Source organism: Saccostrea echinata, unplaced genomic scaffold, assembly GCF_033153115.1.
Source record: "Saccostrea echinata isolate AGI-Se365-2 ecotype Australia unplaced genomic scaffold, CSIRO_AGI_Sech_v1 ptg000017l, whole genome shotgun sequence".
NCBI lineage: Eukaryota > Metazoa > Mollusca > Bivalvia > Ostreida > Ostreidae > Saccostrea > Saccostrea echinata.
Genome location: NW_026889766.1, coordinates 5276100 through 5299173, shown reverse-complemented (window position 1 = coordinate 5299173; position 23074 = coordinate 5276100). Strand labels below are relative to the sequence as shown.

The 23074-nt window shown below is 36.6% G+C and overlaps 1 protein-coding gene across 1 annotated transcript; it reads right to left on the bottom strand.

The window, feature by feature from the left end:
* Window positions 1–17752: 17752 nt before the first annotated feature.
* LOC133189278 (uncharacterized) lies at window positions 17753–22150 on the bottom strand. The gene is made up of 2 exons (XM_061324681.1): window positions 22072–22150; window positions 17753–19995 (listed from the first exon to the last, which is right to left on the bottom strand). The coding sequence occupies exon 2, from the start codon at window positions 19985–19987 to the stop codon at window positions 18038–18040; it is 1950 nt and encodes a 649-aa protein (XP_061180665.1). The 5' UTR covers window positions 19988–19995; window positions 22072–22150; the 3' UTR covers window positions 17753–18037.
* Window positions 22151–23074: the final 924 nt, after the last annotated feature.

Below are 23074 nucleotides of genomic sequence, written 5' to 3'. Positions count from 1 at the left end.
ACTTCCTTTTCCCGCCATCCAGCAACAGGGTGAGGCAGGAGATCCACATCAAAATTATTATCGCAATCATCCGAAAGAAGTCAAACCAATTTTACACGCTACCTGGTTTCAACTATGCCGCCAGTTAGACAGACGATCACCTCACGCTCCAGAAAGGAGCGCGATCGTAATTTTGTTTCGCCGGGCAGAGGGCGAGGAAGGAGATCCAAGCGGATCACTCACGAGGCGGGACATCCCACCAACACAAGACCACGACTTAGGGGAAACCGGACCAGCACTGCAACATCAACGTCCCCAGCCACAGTAACGGTGGCGGAATCAACCCACGAGGCTTACGAATACGAACCCACAGGACGTCTGGAGGGCCAAGACGAGGAGACGTCGAGCAACATCTCGGGTGAGTGTGACATTTTACTCCCCACAGTAGATGCCTAAACACGCCATACAAACAATAGCGAATTCGGCGGCCCCCCATTTAACATTTCGGATTACCAACCTGCTCAAACCCCCAGTTCTATAGATCCCATTAGCGCCCATGTTCCACAAAAAATTAAACAAAAAATTTGGGAGGGAAAATTTGTCGATTTATCCATACTTTTAAAATCGGCTCGGTAAAATCTCAGATCACTTAGATACACAAGGCCAAATACAAATACGCAACGGCTCAATGTGCCTTGTGAAGCATAAACCCCGCACCTTTTTGTCAATCGACAAATCGACAAATGGACTTCAGCCTTTATCATCTTCACAAGTATTATGTTAGAAAAATACAGATCTAGAGCCCAAGAATTTTTGAAATATATGAGGGATGTAAGAATGGCAGCCGACAGATCTGGGAATGGTTGGTTCAAATATGATGAACAATTTCGGCTTCGCAAAGTGTCAGACCCACACTCATCTTGGGGAATCATAAACTCTGAACTGTGGTTGATCCATGTCATCAACAATTACACCATGCAGGCCCAAGAAAGCCCATATCTCCCACGCAGAATTTTTTCCCCCAATATACCAGCAGCTAAGAAAAATGTAAATTCAGCACCCAATCGTTACTGTTACGATTTTAATTCAGGCAAGTCATGCAAATTCTACCCAAATTGCAGGTTTGTCCACTTGTGCAATTTATGTGGCGGATCACAACCCTCAATCAAATGCAGGAATAGAAATACCCGATTCTAACGAGGATATCAACAGTTCAGGAAAAACTCCAATTGATGTCTACAATTTTTCTGCTTATCTACAAGGTCACAGTGCTAAATCTTTTCTCATAAACGGTTTCCTACATGATTTTCAACTCCAATACAATGGCCCAAGAATTTACAGGGAATCAAATAATTTAAAAAGTGCTATAGTAAACCCCAGTATAGTGGAACACAAAATAAATAAAGAACTCCTGCTCCAGAGGGTAGGGGGACCATTTGAATACCCACCATTCCCATCCCTTCAAATCTCACCATTAGGACTTGTCCCCAAAAAAGATTGAGATTTTAGACTCATCCATCACCTGTCCTTCCCAGAACATCAATCGATCAATTCCTTTTTAGATCCAGCTGCATGTTCAGTACACTACGCATCAGTGGACGACGCAGCAGCCATCATCGCGACACTGGGGGCAGGTACTTTATTAGCTAAATACGATATAAAATCTGCATTGCGGCTCATTCCTGTGGTCAAAAATGATTTTGATCTATTGGGGTTTAAATTCCAGGGTAAATACTTTTTTGACAAAATGATGCCATTCGGTGCATCCATCAGCTGTGCAATCTGGGAGAAGTTCGCAACTGCATTACATTGGATCATTCAATCTAGCTCATGTAACCCCCATATTCTGCACTATTTAGATGATTTTCTCTTCGCGGGACCACCAAATTCTAATCGGTGCCAATCTACCCTCGACCTTTTCAAAAATATCTGTAGCCATATCAGAATACCAATAGCTCTTGACAAAACCACCGAGCCCAGTACAACAATAATTTTTCTAGGAATTGAATTTGACACAATCCATATGGTAATGCGACTTCCGCAAGACAAGTTAGTTTCCCTCCGACAAAGCATTCAAACAGTCATGATAAGTAAAAAGGTCTCCTTAAAGGCCTTACAATCACTGATTGGTCTCCTCAATTTTGCCTGCAAAACAGTAGCACCTGGCAGAGCCTTTTGCAGGCGATTAGTTGATGCCACTATTGGCATCAAAAAACCATATCACATGATAAGAGTTAATCAAGGTAGAAAGCAGACCTTGCAGTATGGCAGCAATTTTTGAAACACTTTAATGGGGTCACAGTCATATGCTCTGGTATTTGGTCATCAGATAACAGTCTACAACTATTCACAGATAGTGCAGGGGGGTTTAATGGGGGGTTTGGAATCTTTTTTGCTGGCCGCTGGGCTAACTCAAAATGGCCTACCCACTGGGTGTTTTCTGACGTTATTCGTGACATGACATTCTTAGAACTATTTCCAGTATATGTTTCATTCCTGTTATGGCACCCATGGTTATCAAACAAACGCATACTTTTCCACATTGACAACATGGCAGTTGTACAAGGCATTAACACATTGTCAGAAAACTTGTTCTCCTCACTTTGCAACATAACATCACATTTAAAGCCGAACACATCCTAACAAAACTGAACAAAATAGCTGACAGTATTTCTCGTTCACAGTGGGGAAAGTTTCGCAACCTGGCTCCAGAGGCAGAGATGTGACCCACACAGCTCCCCAAGCAGATATGGGAAATCTAATTGCTGAGTCCAAACGCCTTATTCATAACTCCTTATCACAAAACACCTACAAAGCTTACCGGGCTGCACTGAATAAATTCCAATCATTTTTAAACATTTATGGCTTACAGCAAACCTGGCCCCTGCACAGCAACATATTACTATATTTTATAGCCTAGCTATCCATCCAAAAAATGTCACCCAATTCAGTGTCCCTTTACATTAGTGCATTGTCATACTTCCACAAAATAAACCATCTTCCTGACCCTACCAAGTCCTTCCAAATCAACAAAGCACTTCAAGGCTTAAAGCGCAACAACAGAGTTGTTCCAGACAGCTGCTCCCAATAACCCTACCAATTTTGGAAAAGCTTGTTATGTCGCTACAGTCAGTTTGTTGCTCTACGTACGAGGTCAAACTGTTCACATGTGCTTTTTCATTAGCATACTTTGCATTACTTCGCGTAGGGGAATTCACTTTAGTCAACTCAAACACACCAAATTCATCTCATTGCATACAACTCAAACACATTCAAGCACATCCACACAAGCCCTATTTAAGGTTGACCATATCACACTCCAAAACTGACCAGGTTGGTAAGAATACCACCTTTATTATTCATGGCCAGCCACTTGCTACCCTGTGCCCAGTTAAAGCTACCTTGGATTTTATCGAGTGTAGGCCCCATACCCCTGTTAACCACAGTTTTCTAATTCATCTTAATACAAAACCATTGACGAGATACCAATTCAACGCAGTCCTTCAAAAGACTATTGAAAACATAATACAAACACCAGGGCATTTTGGCACACACAGCTTTCGAATTGGGAGGGCAACAAACCTTGCATTACAGGGCACGTCCAATTCTGAAATTCAGAAGTTTGGTAGATGGAAATCAGTAGCTTTTCTTAAATACATAAGGATCATGTAACTTGGTTCACAACAACATTCACATATCTACTTGGACTACAGGCATCTACCCATCGATGCCGGGGGGGGGGGGATATTTGGACATGTGTATAGTCAATTTAAAATCCAAAACTAACCAACCCAAAGCATTGCAGGTCTAAAAATATGGATCATAGGATCATCCATTCCTTTTTGGGCAGGGGAAGCAGCCAAACACTGCCCAGGGGGACAAAGCCTGAACCTCCCTGCCACACTGCTATGGAGATCATGCAGGGGGATGCACTGGCAGGAATTAGACCCACAAATCCTACAGCTCATCAAGCATGAAGTACCCCCCAAATTACTAAGTAATTCATCTAGGATCCAAACTTAACTAGCAAAAAATTCATGCAAGAGATTCAGTGCAGCTTCCTGCGATATAATGCTCTTCTCCCAAATACTAAAATGGTGTGGTCGCACATTCTACCACGCCATTATTGACATGGAGCTCCATTGAACAATGGAAAAAAGATAGACAAGAAACGTAAAAGAATTATCAAAAATATCTCAAAATTTGTCACAGAAATGGGTGGGGGTGTAATTTCACATGCAAACATATCCGTTGCCATTCCGGACTTGTTTAGATTTGATGGTACCCACCTCTCCGAGCTTGGCAACAGAACTTTCTTAAGTAACATAAAAAGTGGATTGTGGTCCCTCATTCAAAGGAAAGGGAAAAGTATTCCCTAATGTAAAGTAATGGAGGAACATCATATCATGTCTGTGGCGGGTCCGGAGGGATGAGTGGGAGGGTTGCGAACACATCTGGCTCGTTGTTTCCCTGCCCAGCCATCAGACAAGTTGGTGGGCACATTGTTGGATAGACAGGTTGTCTACAAAGTATCCAACCTATGGCAATGTGTAATAAAAGTCAAGTAAAAAGTTTTCGATTGGGGTCGTAGCCAATTCTGCAGGCATGGGGCCCCCTCCACCTCTTGTAACAGGAGGGGAGGCTTAGTACTGGAGTACTTGGGTGTAAAAGTACTGCTGACCAGAAGCAATCACCGGAAGCAGGGTATACAGATGTGCTCGCAAATCTCTCGGTCCCTAATCTCTAGTACCTAAATTTGGGATCTCGGGCATCTGTGACCAACACAGGGCCACTGGTTTTGCCCGGTACTTATTAGTCGGTATGCCAGCTATCCCTCCTGGACCCTATTTTTTGATTGTACATTTATGCAATGCGGCCATTTAATGCCAATTCCCTTATGTCCATCACAGTTATGAGTAATGCAAGATTGTATATGTTTTTGTTCAAGTCTTTAATAAATGTAATGAAAGTTATACAGCTGTTGTCTATTGTAAAGCTGGCACCAAGGAAAGGTCATGATGACCCTATGTGTAAAAAGAATCAAGTATAGCCACTAACCAAAAGGTTAGGGGTCATACGATATGTAAATTTAAGATATTACTTTTAATTATTTCCCTTAAGTTACAATATCTGTTGATGTCAAAGTTAAATAATTGATACAGTACAAAGGTCTACCAGATGGCTTGGCTAATATCACATTGTTATTAATTCCTTTGAAGTATAATTAGTTAATCTCTCAAGTCAATTAAGTTGCCTAATTATCTATTCTTAAGGCATGACAGGTGTGACAACAATTATCACTCTACCTGTCCATGTCACCTACTCATTCATTGAAAAGCCAAATTGAGTAAATCAAATAATTACTAGATTTACTCTAAAACAAAATATATGTTGAGAAAAGAATAGTAGGTTAAGAAGTAGACAGAGGACAGTTAGTCGGAGTTTGTGATAGAGAGAGTTAGCTTGAGTTAGGGCATGCAGCTAGCACACCCAGTCTTAGATGTGTATATATAATGTACATATTCCTGTAATAAAGACTGGAAAAGACATTTCTACTTATGTCTTAATCCTTGAAGGTTTTATGTCAAGGACAGTAACCAAGTCTTATGGTTACTGCGTGACCAAGTGTGTAGGGTGCACTACTTATTTCGGGTGGACCCCTACCCTCCCCGAACGACGGTCACACAAGTAACAATGCATGTCAGGTCAAGCGGGGCAGTGATTACCTGACTGTTCAATTAAATAGACCTTCTAAATAATTTTTTTTCAATTTGCTCTTTTGGTATAAAAAATGACATAAATTTAAAGGTACACCCAATTTTCAAAATAAATTATATTATAGATGTGTTCATCAATTATTAAAAAAATTGATTTTTGAAATGTGTTCAAAAGAAAGGTAACTCAAGTGATAAAAAATTATATGATTGCCGTCATAAGAAAAGGGCCCTTAAGGTCAAAATTTCACAAATTGACTTTTTGAAAAATTTTGATAGCCTGATTCTTTCTCAAAGCAAATATACATTGTTTAAAAAATAACTTATTTTTTCGGTATTTATGAGTATTTTAGTAAGGTGCTTCAAAACAACGTTTTTTTTTGTTTTTTTTTTTTTTTGTTTTTTTTTTTTTTGTTTTGTTTTGTTTTGTTTTTTGTTTTGTTTTTTGTTTTGATATATACAAACTTCACGGAGCTGAACTTCTCTGAGCGAAATGAAATACAGTTGTACTACAAATTTTGACGAAATCTATATACAGACACGTAACATCAGAGGGGGGAGGGGGCAGGGGGGGGGGGGGCATGGTCCCCACTTTTTTCCAAATAAAACATATTTTTACCATTGAAAATGCTCGAGGATTTTCGAGTTTGGACAATTTTCCTTTTTTTTTTTTTTTGCTTGTCAAGCTTTTGTTTAGGTAATTTGAAATTTTTTATCAGGCTTCCCCCCACGCCTTTCAAAAACGATGCTACGTCACTGATTTGGAATTGAAACAAAATATTTTGCGAGATGAGAATATATATTTACGCAATTAAGGTCATCTATTCATTTTCCTCCGTAACATCAGCTAACCTGACACCTAAGCTTTTCACATTTCGATGCGATGAAATGTACATATATGTTTTAAGCAATAATTTAAATATTACGTCCAATACTTATACTTTTTTGTATGAGGCGATACGGTTAAGCAATATCCCCTTGATTGTTTGAAACTCTACCGCTCTAACTTGACTCTCTTCAAAGGCGACTTGGATCTGCTTTCATCCTGGAAGCTAAAGGTAAAATAAACACATCATTTTTTCCTAGTTATTTAAAAAAAACAATTTCTGGGAATCTAGAAATTAAAGCACATTACGTATTTTTGCCTGTTACCAAACAACTGGACTTTTTGTGGTGTATGTGTTTGTTTAATCACTTTTCCTTAAAGTAATGTACAGGTATGAACTTCAGTATCTCGGCATCAACAGGACTTTCAAGATATCCGGGGTATCGAGATATCAGAGTTGAGACTTGACGTCCAAGAATTCAAGGCGAAACGTGACGAATTTATTACATATATAAATTAAATAGTCAGTATTTTTTTTTTTTTTTTTTTTTTTTTTTTTGGGTTGTTGTTGTTTGTTTTACATGTTTCATGGTCATCAAAGTTCTGTGTTAAGTTGACGAATACCCCCCCCCCCCCCCCCCCAAGCACACACACACACACGTGCGCGAAATAGGTTTTACATGCTTGGGAAAGGAGATTACTTTTCTTTTCTTTTTTTGCTTTCAAGAAATTTCTGGGTTGGATTTTTTGGACTGGGATGGACACACACCCCCTTCCCCCCCCCCCCCCCCCTTGGATCCGTGTCTGTTCTTGTTTATATTTTCCAGTTTTATTTTATTTCATTTAATATTTAATTATGGCAATTTTGATTCCTTTCGTATTTTGATTCCATCTTAAAATTTCAATTATGTTTCACTTCACCTAACTTAATACTTAATTTTTTTTTTGTAACAACTATAAGCAAAATCGAAAGTTTGTTTAAGAAAGTAGAACTTCCAGAGTTACATGGAGGGTAATCGTGTTCAAAAATCCAGACTTGTAAGTTTGTAAATCCAAACTTGTAAGTTTGTAAATCCAAACTTGTAATCGTATCAGTTTCATAGTCTACATATGTAAGTAGGTAATTCCGACATCCTACAATGTTTGAGTTTATACTATGAATGTGTGTATTTTTGATGTTGTAAACATGGTTTTCCGGAATTTATATTTCCGCGCTCTGAATAAAACACAAAGACAATTGACAAGTCTACAAATGTAAAGTTTACATGATTGTCGAATTTTGATAATGAGAAACTACATATGTATGGAGGCGCATCAGTGCCACATTTTTCACCTTTTTATTCTAACTTCTTTTTCCAATTGAAATAAATTATTTAGATTTTCTCCTTTTTTTTTTAATTCTGATTTCCAATTTTATATTTAAAATTTTCATTTGAATTTCTTATATAATTTTAATTCTAACTTTGTGTTTATGTGTTCCAATTTTATCTTCTTAATTTTATTTTATTTGACGATGTGACATGAACCATTACCCGCTTATTCACGGCTTGCGCGGATCTAGAGGGGCTTCGGTTTTTAAGGTCTTAACCGAAAAATTATTCAATTTGACTTTCAATGCCGAAGGAATAGTCATTACCAACACGTATGTTAAACGTCTTACATTTTGCAGGCCGGCACTAGGAACTTAGGACAAGCAATCTCTTACACCTCCCATGGCCTACGAAGCTAGTGCCCAACCACTAGGCTACTGTGATCAGTGACCCAGTTTATTAAGAACTAATGTAACTGCAATATATCATATTGAAAAAAAAAAAAAACACTCAATAGATGCAGATCCGTATCAATGTTTATCGAAAGGGGGGGGGGGCTCCAAAAAAAATGACGATGAAAAAATAAATAAATAAACTGCCAAAACTCCTCCTTCATGGGAGGCTATGTTTAGGATATCTTTCTTTAACTTTTCAGTAACATTTTATTCAACGCAAGAATTTGCCAGAGCTTGATGATACTGCAAAAAAAAAAAAGAAGTGGGGAGGGTGCAGTCTATAAATGAATTTTCATATTAAAACAGCTTCAAAAGATTATTCTCCACACAATAATGTTGGGAGCCCAACCTTTCGCTCCCTCCTATACTTCGGCCCTGAGATTTGTTAGTGAACAAAATTTTTCTGTCATATATACTTTAAAAAAATAATGTGATGACAATGTCAATTTAAAGATACCTGATATTTGTGTACCATAAGCGGGCAATCAAAATGGTGGTCATATTTATCATATTTGAAACATCTTGCACCTTGGCCATAAAACTTAGACGGGCTTACTTTTGATCACAGTCTCACGTTTACCAAAGGAATTAATACGTGTAATATGTAGAAAAGAGAGACTGGGATCAAAAGTGAGCTCATCTAAGTTTTATGGCCCCGGTCCGTAGGCAGCGAGTGGGGTGAGGGTGCGAGTATATACTATACCAATGAAAAAAGAGCAATTTCTGATTGTCCCCCCTCGATAATTTTGTCGGTAAATACATAAGAAAAGAAATAAGGTTAGTTTATCGTTGTGCACCCTCAACAGGAATGTCTCGTTTTTTTTTTTTTTTTGGGGGGGGGACTTTTTTGTTTTGTGCCCACTGCTCCACCCCACGCCCACCCAATGAAAATGCTTCCTATGGGCCTGAAAACGAGAGAAAACACGCAAGAATGATATCATATGGTTTTTAAAATGAATATATATATATATATATATATATATATATATATATATATATATATATATATATATATATATATATATATATATATATATATATGTTCCAGGGAAATTTTTCTACGTTTCGTAGCTAGATTGTTCGCCAAGATCTCTTTGTACTTGTATATAAAATGCCGTAGCGCCCCTTTTCGTTTAAAGGAGATGGGTGAACATGGCGAGCGAAAAGCCTATAGTATGACAAACATGAAGATGAAAAATTAAATTTCAGTTATATCAAATTTTTCCTTGATATTTCGTCTAACATTAAAATATACTTTATGTAAAATATCTTCATTTTGCAAAAATTCCTCAAAGATTGAAATTATTTGCCTGTGTAATGTTAAACACACTAAAGCGGGCAAAAAGAGTCATTTTCTCATACTATAATACTATTTTTCGATATGAGTGGGTCTTTGCTCCACCTTTTTGAAAGTTAATCTTCAAAGTTTGCATAGAAATATAAATTTTTTGGTTACGAAAAATATGGAGCAATGACCCACTATACCTTAAAAATATACTTTTATGACATAAAATTCGCATCTTTTCGAGAAATACGTGAAGTCCATTAAGTCAAGGGTCATATCACAAACATGACATAAATGCCACACTTCATCAGGACTTGTGTAGTCTAGTGGTTAGCGTGCCAGTCTCGAAAGAAAATGATACTCAGGATTTTTATTGCTAGGGTTCGAACCCCACGAATACCACATTAATTTAAAAAAAATAAATAAATTTTGCCGAGAAAATTTTCCTCGGAAAAGTTTTGTTAAGAAATAAACAACAATGTTAAAAAGTTCTCTGGGAAGTGAACTTGGTTGGTCACGTGATCAAATCCTGTGAAGCCCGAAGGGCTTCTCAGAAGATTTGATCACGTACCAACCAAGTTCATTTCCCAGTGAACTTTTTAACGTTGTTTATTACTTTTATTTACATTTGAGACGAAAATTCTGAAAAGAACTGCATTAATTACACGAACGGCCCGCCGTATTGCTATGTTGTGACGCGCAATAACCTAGAAGCTGTTTGGTCGTGAGAGTTCGCCTCGCTCCATGATTTGAATATATAGCTTGCATTGATGTTCAGCAGTCCAGTTCAGGAAATATCTGTTCATAATGAAAAAAACCATGATCGCTACTGAGAATAATCTTACTTTTATTGTATGAGTTCTAAATATATGAAGTCAAAAGCGGTGGTATCGTCTTTAGTTTACATACCTTCAAAAGAATTTCGGGTTAAAAAGGTAAGCGTGATTTAGGCTAATTAAACACATTCTTCACATCGAAGAAAGAACTAATGATCATTTGTTGAACGAAAAAAACATGTATGTTTCAATAATTTTATCTTTTTCATCGCTTTAACGGCTTAGAAGTTCCGAAACCAGTGTCACCGTGACAGAAGTATGTAGACAAGATATCATCTCGCTGTGTTATTCGGTCATGCCATGACCTCTGACCCCCTAATAAGTTCATACAGAATTGAACATATTTTCTTTTCAATAGGTTCATCTAAGAAAAATATTTGCAAATGTAAATAATTTATCATAATTTCATATATTTCAATAATGAGAACTTTGCTCTAAATACTAAATTCGCAAACTGAACATGATTTTTATATATCTAAAGCTATAGGCTTTCTGCACGCTATGTTCGCCCATCTCCTTTATTCGGATTTCTTAGTTTAACTCTTTAAATTCTACTTTCTTAAACAAACCTTCGATTTTGCCTATAGCTGTTACCAAAAAAAGTATTAAGTTAGGTAACGTGAAACATAATTGAAATTTTAAGATAGAATCAAAATACGAAAGGAATCAAAATTGCCATAATGAAATAAATAAAATAATATAAAACAGGAAAATATATCCCAGTCCAAAAAAAAATCCAACCCAGAAATTTCTTGACAAGCAAAAAAAAAAAAAAAGAAAAAAATAAACTCCTTTCCCAAGCATGAAAAACCTATTTCGCGCGCGGGCGCGTGTGTTTGTGTGTTGGGATGGGGGTGGGGGGTGGGTAGTCGTCAACTTAACACAGATAAGCGATTTCGAGGGGGATCCAAGGTCTCTTTTAGTTCGTTTAGTATAAATATTTAATAAGTCTGCAAATTTCAGAGGGGGGGGGGGGTCCGGACCCCCTTCTATATCCGCGTCTTCAAGAGGTAAGAATTAAAATAAAAGAAATAAAAAATGAAGAATTTAATTTTGAAAACAAAAAGTTAAAATAAAAAAAGAAAATGAGAACATTTAAAAATTTTTGTGGCACTGATGCTCCTCCATAGTTTCTCATTAACAAAATTCGACAAACGTGTAGACTTTACATTTGTAGACTTGTCAATTGTCTTTGTGTTTTATTCAGAGCGCGGAAATACAAATTCCGGAAAACCATGTTTACAACATCAAAAACACACACATTCATAGTATAAATTCAAAGTCAACACAGTTATATGTTCGGAACTACGTGCTAGGATGTCGGAATTACCTGCTTACATATGTAGACTATGAAACTGATACGATTACAAGTTTGGATTTACAAACTTACAAGTTTGGATTTACAAACTTACAAGTCTGGATTTTTGAACACGATTACCCTCCATAGAGTTAAGCTAAGAAATCCGAATAAAATTTAAACGAAAAGGGGCGCTACGGCCTTTTATGTACAGGTACACAGAGATCTTGGTCTAGCTACGTAACGCACGAAACGTAGAAACATTTCCATGGAACATATTTTTTTCATTTTAAAAACCATATGATATTATTCTTGCGTGTTTTCTCTCGTTTTCAGGCCCGTAGGAAGCATTTTCATTGGGTTGTGGTGGGGGTGGAGCAGTGGGCACAAAACAAAAATTTCTTGATAAGCCCCCCCCCCCTCCCATGAAACATTCCTGTTGAGGGGGCACAACGATGAATTAGCCTTATTTCTTTTCTTCTGTATTTACCGACATAATTGTTGAGGGGGCACAATCAGAAATTGTTTTTGTATTGGTATAGTATGTACTGGCACCCTCACCCCACTTGCTACCTACGGACCTGGTTCGGGGCCATAAAACTCAGACGAGCTCACTTTTGATCCCAGTCTCTCTTTTCTACATACTGTTAATTCCTTTGGTAAATGTGAGACTGTGATCAAAAATGAGCCCGTATAAGTTTTAATATGGCCCTGGTGCAAGATGTTTCAAATAAGATAAATATGACCGCCATTTTGGATTGCCTGCTTATGGTACATGTACTCAAATATCAGGTATCTTTAAATTGATATTGTCATCACATTATTATTTTAAAGTAGGACAGACATTTTTTTTTCACTTACAAATCTCAGGTCCGAAGTAGGAGGGATCGAAAGGTTGGGCTCCCAACTTTTTTGTGTGGAGAGTTATCTTTTGCAGCTGTTTTTATATGAAAATTCATTTATAGGCTGTATGCCCAATCACCCCCACCCCCATATCTGGCAGTATCATTAAACTCTGGCAAATTCTTGCGTTGAAAAAAAAAATTACTTAAAAGTTAAAGATATCCTAAACATCACCTCCCACGAAGGAGGGGTTTGGGCAGTTTATTTTTTTTTTTCATAGTCAATTTTTTTGGAGCCCCCCCCCCCCCTCGATAAACATTGATACGGATCTTCATCTACTGAGTGGTTGCTGTTTTTTTTTAATATGATATCATTGCAGTTACATTGGTTCTTAATAAAATGGGGCACTGATCACAGTAGCCTAGTGGTTGGGCGCTAGCTTCGTAGGCCATTGGAGGGTAAGAGTTCACTTGTCCTAAATTCCTAGTGCCGGCTGGCAAAATGTAAGACGCTTAACATACGTGTTGGTAATGACTATTCCCTCGGCATTGAAAGTCAATTGAATAATTTTTCGGTTGAGACATTAAAAGCCGAAGCCCCTCTTGATCCGCGCAAGCCGTGAGTAAGCGGATAATGATTCATCTCACATCGTCAAATAAAATAAAATTAAGAAGATAAAATAAAATTGGAAATATAAACAAAAAGTTAGAATTCAAGTTAAATAACAACTTCAAATGAAAATACTAATATAAAATTGGAAGTTAGAATGAAAAAAAAAGTAAAATCTAAATAATTTATTTCAGTTAGAAAAAGAAGAAGTTACAATAAAAAAAGGGAGAAAAAATGTGGCACTGATGCCCCTCCATAGTTTCTCATAATCAAAATTCGACAATCAATTGTCTTTGTGTTTTATTCAGAGCGCGGAAATATAAATTCCGGAAAACAAAGTTTACAACATCAAAAATACACACATTCATAGTATAAATTCAAAGTCGACACAGTTGTATGTTCGGAACTACATGCTAGGATGTCGGAATTACCTATTTACATATGTAGACTATGAAACTGATACGATTACAAGTTTGGATTTATAAACTTACAAGTTTGGATTTACAAAGGAAAGGTATTTCAAAATACAGTAATTTGAACACCCATTTTGTTCTTTTTACTCAGATAATTTGTCTTCTCAACTCAAGGTCATATTTAACAGGAAAAGGGGGGGGGGGGGTAACAGGGTCTGCTTTTCATTGTAAGTAAAAAAAAAAGAGGTGGAAAACATTCTAAATACTGTACACATATGCATATGTTTTTCCGCTTGCGTTTAATTTACGCTACGTACACGGTCAAAGATTTACCACAGAAATTTGTCACTGCATACTTAAATTGAATTTAAGACGTACAATGGAATTCCAAGAAATCTGTGTAATTTTTTACCTTGAATATAAATTCTGCAGAATTACGACTGCCTGGGGAAAGAGTATGTTTGCAGTTCGATTTGAGCTATGTTCGTTTTGAATTTTTGCAAATACCTTGGATGAACATGAGGTTTGACTAGGTGTCTGTCTGAGATTCTTACTTGTTTCATCATGGATAACTATGGGAGAGAATGACTTGTGAAACATTAAGAACGTGAATTCTGTGATATTTTTGTGTCATTTGAAGAGTTAGTAAACAAGCTGCTATTTTGTAACCATAAGCAATTTGATTAAAATGTAAAATTTGATATTTTCAACAGTTCAAGAAAGAATGTAAGTTGACCTTCGAACTCCTGGACACTGATCATGACCACGAGCAGTCTGATGATCCATTGGAAGTGGAGCGTTGGTCTTAGTATGTAGAGAAGTACGTCTCCAAGGACGACACAGTGTTAGAAGACCGGAAAGAAAATCTTAACCGCAAACCTGTCTTCTTACCCAGATAAAGTAAAACACGGTTATAGCAAACACACTTATGACCGCAAACCTGTCTTCTTACCCAGGTACTAGTAATTTATTCACACCCAGGTAGTTCTTTTTACTCAGGTAATTTGTCTTAACTCCAGGTCCTACTGAAAAGGTCACCTAACAATGAGATTTTGAAATAGTAAATGCAAAATACACAGTATAACTTTTGAACCAAGGATTAGAAATTAATTCAAACTTAGTATGTTGTTTATGAGGACTTAAATTTGTATTCAGGTACGTTGTTGTTGATGAATTAAAAGCGTGACATCACCTTTACTTAAGGTCAAAGGTCAAAGGGATGTAGGCAGGATTAAAATTGTGAAGGAGGGACTAGTCATTTTATCTAGATACTGTTTTGTTACTCTGTAGATTCATGTACATATGTATGTCGCATGATTTTTATTAAATTAAGAAAGATGGGAAGAGCGAATTAAAATTGAAAAAGTCATTACTTCAAAACTGTCAGCTCTTCGAAGGATGTTTGTTGGGGTCCTGTTTTTGTGTAATCTATCTAGGAAATGTATTGTAAGAGAAGAGACTTTCCCTCGTATGAATAATGGTAAAGAGGCAACATACCTTGACAGACTACTCTAAGCAGAAATGTGAATTATGTATTTAACTGCTTGTATTGTTATATCATTACATGTCTTAGGAATGTGAGACAATGGCGACTTCACCATAAGAATTAGAATCTCGTTCAGATACCGAAACAGAGGAAATTTCCAGGTCTTCTAAACAATCCATGGATAATAGGGACATACTGGACAACACTGAGTGTTAATTTAATGTCAACTCTTTCAAAATCGTGTATGTCGTCAACAGCGAGTACTATTTATACAAACGTACAGCACTCACCAATGCAAAGGAGATAAGTGTACAAAAGTAATGAATATTTTTAAAATTCTGCATTATTTGTTATCCCCTTACGGTTAGGTGAGCTATTTTGATAAGAGTTTCTCTGGCATCATTCTGTCTGTAATCTTTTTTTTATTAAATTTTAGATGTAATTGACCTCAAATGATAATTGACATCATTTTGTAATAGCCATGATATGCAAAACATTTTGATAACTTTATTTTACACATTTTAATTACAGGGAAACCTGACGAAAGATCAGAAGTCCGCCTGTGAGGATTGGCTAATGGGACGCACCGAGAATCTGGTGGAGTGTACCACAACAAAGACGCCAAGGATGCCACGCCCTACTTCACCTTTAACAAATACCAGGTGGAGTATGTATACGAGACCAAAAGTGAGGCAGGGGAACCAACTGAACCAGTCAATTGATTGAATGATTTCGTATGTTGTTTTACGTCCCATTCGAGAATTTTTCACTCATAGGAGACGTCACCATATACCGGTGAAGGGCTTCAAATCTGGACCTATACTCGGCACTAAGGGCCATTGAGCAGTGAGGGATTTTTAACCCTCACTGCTCAATGGTCCTGAGTGCCGCGTAACTTTGGCTGAACCAGTAAAGGAGGTTACCGATGAAGCTATAAATTACAACCTAAGTTTCAGCAAAACTTGCTTGATCTAAAAATAACTATAAGAGAAAACCATTTAAAGGCAGTAGAATGCATTCATTTAAACAAATCTCTTTTTACAGAGTGACGTTGTATGATGAATTTAAAGGGCAAATGCATTCAACTAATTGTCATTTTTTATATAGGTTGATAGTTTCAGACAATTGAATTTTATTTCTTAAGGGCTGCATGTCATTTGGTCATGGGAATATTTAGAATTTATTTACACCTGCCTGTTTATTTCATGCCAACATGTAGGTAATTGCTTTGGAATAAAAAATTGCAGTCTGATTGATTATATATATAAATGTATCAGAAACAAGAGATTTAATATTAATTCTTAAACATGAGGTTGTAGATAAAATTTTCAATGTAATTATACTTTTGTGTTAAATACAATAATCCTGTAGGTATTCTTATATATTGTGTATATACTTCTGTTTTAAAATGGAACTATTCCGAAGGTATATATATTTTTTTTTAAAATTCAGGAATGTATATTTGATTATGTAGAGAAATACCTAACCCCCAGTAAAGTTTGTTTGTAATTGTGATCATAAAAGGGACTGAGATATGCTTTCATTATGTTAATGCTTTGAGTCCATCATTCATCATATACTCCATGTTTTGGGTTTTAGTAAAATATGTCTAAATTTCATAAAATATTATTACAGCTGTTGCAGTGACACAGCGTTAGAAATCTGGTATCAATGTAACATTTTTTTTCGAAGTCAGCATTTGACTTTGCATATTGCATAATTACAATTTCCTTACTGGTTAAACATATTGTAAAAGATGATGTTGTAATACATGTTATATAACTTTTTTTTTTACAAATTGCATTGTAATACTTTTGTACATGAATTCCTCTTTTGGTCACACTTATGATGCCTTCTTGTCTACCTTAACATGGTCATGTACTTTCACTTTGTTGGTCATCTACTTTCACTTTGTTTGTCATCTACTTTCACTTTGTGTATGTTTAGTGTAGAAAACGTGTATTAAAAGTAATAAAGTCCAAAGATGGCTTGTTTTTCATCATTATTCTGCAAAGAAAGTTTGAATGAACCCAGAGCTTAATTGCCATGTTAACCTGTTTGTATGTTCCCTGCCTGACCATTGCGTCTGTAATGGAGAGAAATTGATGATCACATCCTAGTACATGTATTTCACATTAATTTTTCCGAGAGGTTACAGAATCAAGAATGAAAAACAGTTTCTGGGACAGTACACTTGTAGTACAGGCATTGTAAAAACTATACCTTACACTATGATCTCTAGATGATTCTGCAACGTTAAATCCAAAACAATCTTTTAATTAGAAAATTGTTTTTAGGTGAGAGTATATGGTAATGGCAGTTATAGGACAGCTAGAATATTATTTTGTTGTGAATAATATGGGCCTAGGGTTGCATAACGATATCATATGACTGTATTCATGAAACCAAAACGGATAAATTACTTTGTAAGGCATGGATTTTTATTGCAGTACTTGGAGAACTGAACACAATTGGTTAGTAATGGTACATTAATAAAGATTTTTCTTGCATTTATGATCCACAACAGTAACAATCTTTGGTAATTATGTGAAATGCATCATTAATAAAACGTGTTAATTGATGAGTAAGGAGTATTTTCCTTATATTCCTAGATGCAGTTTAATTGCATTCTACTAAATGAGGAGAGGTATCGGCACACCTCGGGATTCTCCCCCACCTTTTTACCCCAATCGAAACACATGATCTTTCTGTTTGAGTTAAAGCAGTCCTTCACAACGGGAACACACGGAGTGTGTTCGATTTTCTCTTACAAGTTAAAATGCAATCTTATCCATTGTAAAACAAAGGACAAAGAAGATGTTCTTACATTACACGTTCCCACAAAACAATTTCGAAACATTTCCCTAATACACCTAATTTCCTACGTAAATACATATTTTAAATAAATATAACTCTGTAATCACTAACTATCTAAAATCTACCAATCATTTGCATGCGAACCCCATCAACCTTAACAAAACAAGTTAGTGTATGGAAAACAATCCAATGGTTCCAAATCCACCATAGGATACTACGACTTCATTAGAATCAGGTCTGCGAGCGATGATGTCAGGGTTACAGAGTCCGTCTTCAGACGATAACATTGGTGCCTTCAACGCGCCGTCTTTTGTCAGTAAACGAATTTTTTCACTGAACTGGTCGCACACTAAGATATTGGTGCCAATGGAGACTATGCCACGTGACCCTCCGGGAATGGAAGTATCCCATAATGCCTCTCCTTGAAAGTTAACACAGACAACCCTGCTCGGTGCTGATTCTGAGATAAAAACCCGACCTAATGATTTGTCAAGCTCAATGAAAGATGAGAGTTTTAATGGAAGTTCTGACACAACAGGTGGATAGATTACGAATTGTTCACTTCCGTTTTCATCGATAATTCGAATCGTGCTATCTTCTGGTTCTGAAATATCACATGTCACGGCAAACCAGCTTTGATCAGATGCAATGCCGTGTGCCATTCCATTCACAGTAAAATATTTTGCAGTTCTATTCATTCCAAATTTTCCAACGTTGTAAAAATGAATTTCATTAAGGCACGTGACTGCAATCTCATCATGTGATGTAATAGTCATTCCATAACAGTCAAACGGGACCTCAATGCTTGACACCATCTTGAAATTTTTGTCGAATCGTTTGATACACTCATTGTTTAGATCTAAACAAATGATATCACCACTTTCGACGTACGCCATTCCACCTATCCACGGAGTTGTGACGTCAGAGTCTACAGAACACATGAAAAATCGACCAACCCCATCGAATACGCTTGCATCGAGTTGTTCTTCTGAAATATCTTCACCATTTTGATTTCCGTTTTCGTTAATTGTGACTAGTGTATGGCCGATGGAATATGAACCATTTTCAAGAGACTCTGTGTTGACATGTTCCACGTAATTGTCTTTTCCGTTTTCTGTTTCTCTTATTGGATCATTCTCGGAGATCTCATGAGAACTTAAGGAATTCCGGGTGCCAACATTTGGTTCCGGTTGACTTAACGTTCCGGTATTCACACATTGCTCTGTTTCCCTGCCATTTGTCCTGTCAACATTGGGTTCACGTTGACTGAAGGTTCCGGTATTCACACCAGCCTCTGTTTTCTCTTCTTTGTCGTTTGTCCTGCCAACATTGGGTTCCGGTTGACTTAACCTTCTGATATTCACACCAGTATTTGGTTTGTCTTCTTTGCCGTTTGTCCTGCCAACATTGGGGTCCGGTTGACTTAACGTTCCCGTATTCACACTAGCCTTTGGTTTCTCTTCTTTGCCGGTTGTCCTGCCAACATTGGGTTCACGTTGAACTAACGTTCCAGTGTTCACACCAGCCGTTTGTTTGTCTTCTTTGTCGATTTTTCTGCTAACAGTTGATTCCGGTTGACTTAACGTTCCGGTGTTCACACCAGTATTTGGTTTGTCTTCTTTGTCGTTTGTCCTGCCAACATTGGGTTCCGGTTGACTTAACCTTCTGATATTCACACCAGTATCTGGTTTGTCTTCTTTGCCGTTTGTCCTGCCAACATTGGGGTCCGGTTGACTTAACGTTCCGGTGTTCACACCGGCCTCTGATTTCTCTCCTTCGCTGTTCTTGCTGCCATTAACTGTTTTCTGCGTTAAAGAATTGCTTAAACTTTTACGATTTGTGGCACCATTTTCGCTTCGATCGTCCTTCTTTTCAGAAGAGCCTTGTCCCGCGCTACCGCTTTTAATTTTTGCCGTCACTGACAGAGAAATCGGTTTCACACTCTCTTTCTGCGGTCTGGTGGGAACGGTTTTGGGACGTAATCTCTTCTGTTGATTTGTGTTTGATATACTTTTTGTTGGCAGGTCGAATTCTGTCTTAGTAGTGAGGCTTTGAGATTTGACCTTCTGGGCAGATCTGTACCTGGATGACATTTTTGTGCCCCGGTCCAAAGGCATAAAACATACTGCAAATATAAAAGGACGTGCTTTAAGATTTACAGCAACGTTTACGAACACGTGCATCTACAATAACCCTTTTGTAAACACATTTAAAATTCATGCGACTGCGTTTTGCAACAGAAAGAACTATATACGTATATACACATTTGATTCATATGCTAGGATAACAAAATTTATCACAAACATACAGCAACAAACTATAAAGGTCACACAGTGGTCATATGTACAGATCTGATGATTTTTTTTTTAATAAATCCTATTTTGTAATTCAAGATATACGAGTATACAGTGTATACTTCTAAGTTGAATCCCAATAGTGTATAGCTGACTATATGTAAAAAAAAAAAGTAGCAAACAGATTTGAAAATATTAAACATAGTACGCCCTTGTACATTGAATCTACATCATAAACACGTACGCTATTTCTCTCTGCATAATTTTTAAAGGAATCCATTTTTAATATCGCAAGTGCATGTGACCTTATTCTTATAAATTAATATAAGATACATTTACATTGGAAAAGTTCTTGATCTTTCAGGGACAAATTCAAGTTTTCCAATGATGTTGAGGGGGGGGGGGTTAAAAAATTTCATTAAATGACCACAGAAAACTCAGTTGCATACAGGTGCACTTGTAATAAATATGAGTCAGAAAGCTTAAGTGTTATCACGAATTTCTTAATTCTATGGAGACACACTCCATGCCCCCACCCCACTGTCTTAAAAGATTTTTTTTAGACAGAAGGTAGATCTGCCTTCATATTTCAATTCCTGCAATGTCCTTGCATGTCAGTATACCAGAAATGTGGATCTGGGCGACAAATGCACCGAGTCTACCTTACATACAGTAGATAATAAATTGTTTGATGTATAGGTATTTAAATTATTTATTTAAGGCATGATCTGAGATAAAAAGCTTCAGAATGCCAGGACACCAGGATCAATGTCTGTCATTTAATATGTGAACCTTGCGTCGGACTTCAAGACCAGAAGATTATAATTATCAGATATAATGACAGCTAACTGATTGAGTACTGCCAAAGATGTTTTGTTAAGGACTGAAAACATATCCTATCTGTTTTGTGAATTACTGCACGCGACCTGTTGATTTAAAAACATGTTGCTACAATGTTATTAAAAAAGTTCTTATCTGCCTAGCTTAATATTCCGCTAAATTGTCATCTTCCGAGCCTCCGTATATCCCGAACCACTCACCCACGCCGTTGGCGGATCCAGAGGGGGCAGGGGTCCGCACACCCACCCCGCTCTCCACTTTTCAGCTTTATTTTATCATAGTATAATTTATATCTTAGCGAAACAAGGAAAAAAAAAAACAACTAATGAAGAGCTATAAATATATGGGGAAAATGGATTGATCAGGAGAAAAGACTCTCTCTCTCTCTCTCTCTCTCTCTGCGAAATGCCTATTTTCCTATTTTCAATTTTCATTTTATCTAATTTTTATTGAATCATTTCTTTTTGTGAAAAAAAAATGAGCTGGAAATTTGTTTTTTAAGTCGATTTAGACCCCTCTATTAGTTTCGCGTTACTTCTATATTTAAGTTACACACACCAAGGTAAATTCCCAAGTTTAATAATCTTTGTAATTCATGAAGTGAAAAAGTTTTTCCCTTGAAAAAAAAAAATACTAAAAGAGAGGAAGGGAAAAAAATAATCGCTGTGTGAAATTACCTGGTATGCATTTAAACATTTAATTCAGGCTGCATATATTGAGTGCTCTCCCTATTTAAATCAAATATACATGTGTATTTTAATGTAGAAATTCTTTACACACATTTAATCTTGTTTAAACTTATTAATTTAATATCAATGTCGCTGTAAATCCCCCTTTGTTATATTCCTACATAACGTTAGGTATACAGGTAAATTTAAAATTGCTTTAAACAGACTTATCAACTTTTCAATATATCGATTGTCAAAAAAAAAAACCAAAGGGCTCTGTATAAAATTTAATAGTAGGCATTATTAATTGAAATCACGCCCCCTTGAGTAGAATGCATGCTTTGATTTCCAATGATTATGAAGTTCTTTTGTTAATAAAGAAAAGTAATCGCGCCTTACCTTTCTGTATCTTGGACCTTTGCCACGATATCTACGCGTTCAATGTCTCGGGTTGTTTACATTGTATCCATGCACAAACAATACATTATAAAGACTAGAATATTGGCGGGTCAATTCCGGAAAAGGCACAGGTGCTCGAAAAGTAGAGCTCATACAAGTAAACTCTGTACTGTGATAGGTTTGTTTTTAAAATATTTTATTCATTGCTACATGATTTGGACTGAACAGCAGGCATGGATGCCTATAATCGTTTTCTCCACAGATCAAGGTACTAATAATAATAATAAAAAAGAGCAATGAATAAGCAGCACGTAAAATAAATCATTAATTTGTAGAGAATGAATCCGGAGAGAGAGAGAAAGAGAGAGAGAACATGCATGTATATTGACTTAGGTGGGAGAGATTAATTCTCAAACAAATCGGTATCCCTAATTTTTCAAGTGCATGTGCGCATTATGTTCATGTTGAACAATTATAAGCTTTCTCGTCAATCGTGTTAATGATAGTAATTAATATACATGTAATATTATAATGTCATACTAGCCCCATCAGCCCTAGGTGGCAGCGACTGTGATTTTGGGTAATAGTATTCCTTCTATTCCCAAATGATATATTTTGTTCTAATAAGGGTTCTAATAAAATAAATTTTCAGTTTTGTTAGGTTTTAATTCAGCTAATCATTGATGAGACCATTGCCTTAATTATTTTTTTTTCCAAGTCAGCAGTAAGAGATTCCATTGGGTTGACTGTGTCTATATCAACAATTATGTGTCATCCGCAAATAGTTCTAATGATTTTGTATGTTTTCAGTTGCATCATTTATATAAATTAAAAAGAGAAATGGTCCTAAAAGTGACTCTTCAGGAACACCTGCAATAACACTTTCCAATCCAGAGAAGTATCCCTTTAATACTACTACCTGGATCCTGTCGGAGAGATAATTCTCAGCAGTACAACATACCAGATAACTAACCTAACCTAATTGATAATTATACCCCCCGCT

What these genes read in the sequence shown, in the direction of transcription:
- LOC133189278 (XM_061324681.1), bottom strand. Translation starts at nt 19,987, where the DNA reads ATGCCTTTGGACCGGGGCACAAAAATGTCATCCAGGTACAGATCTGCC.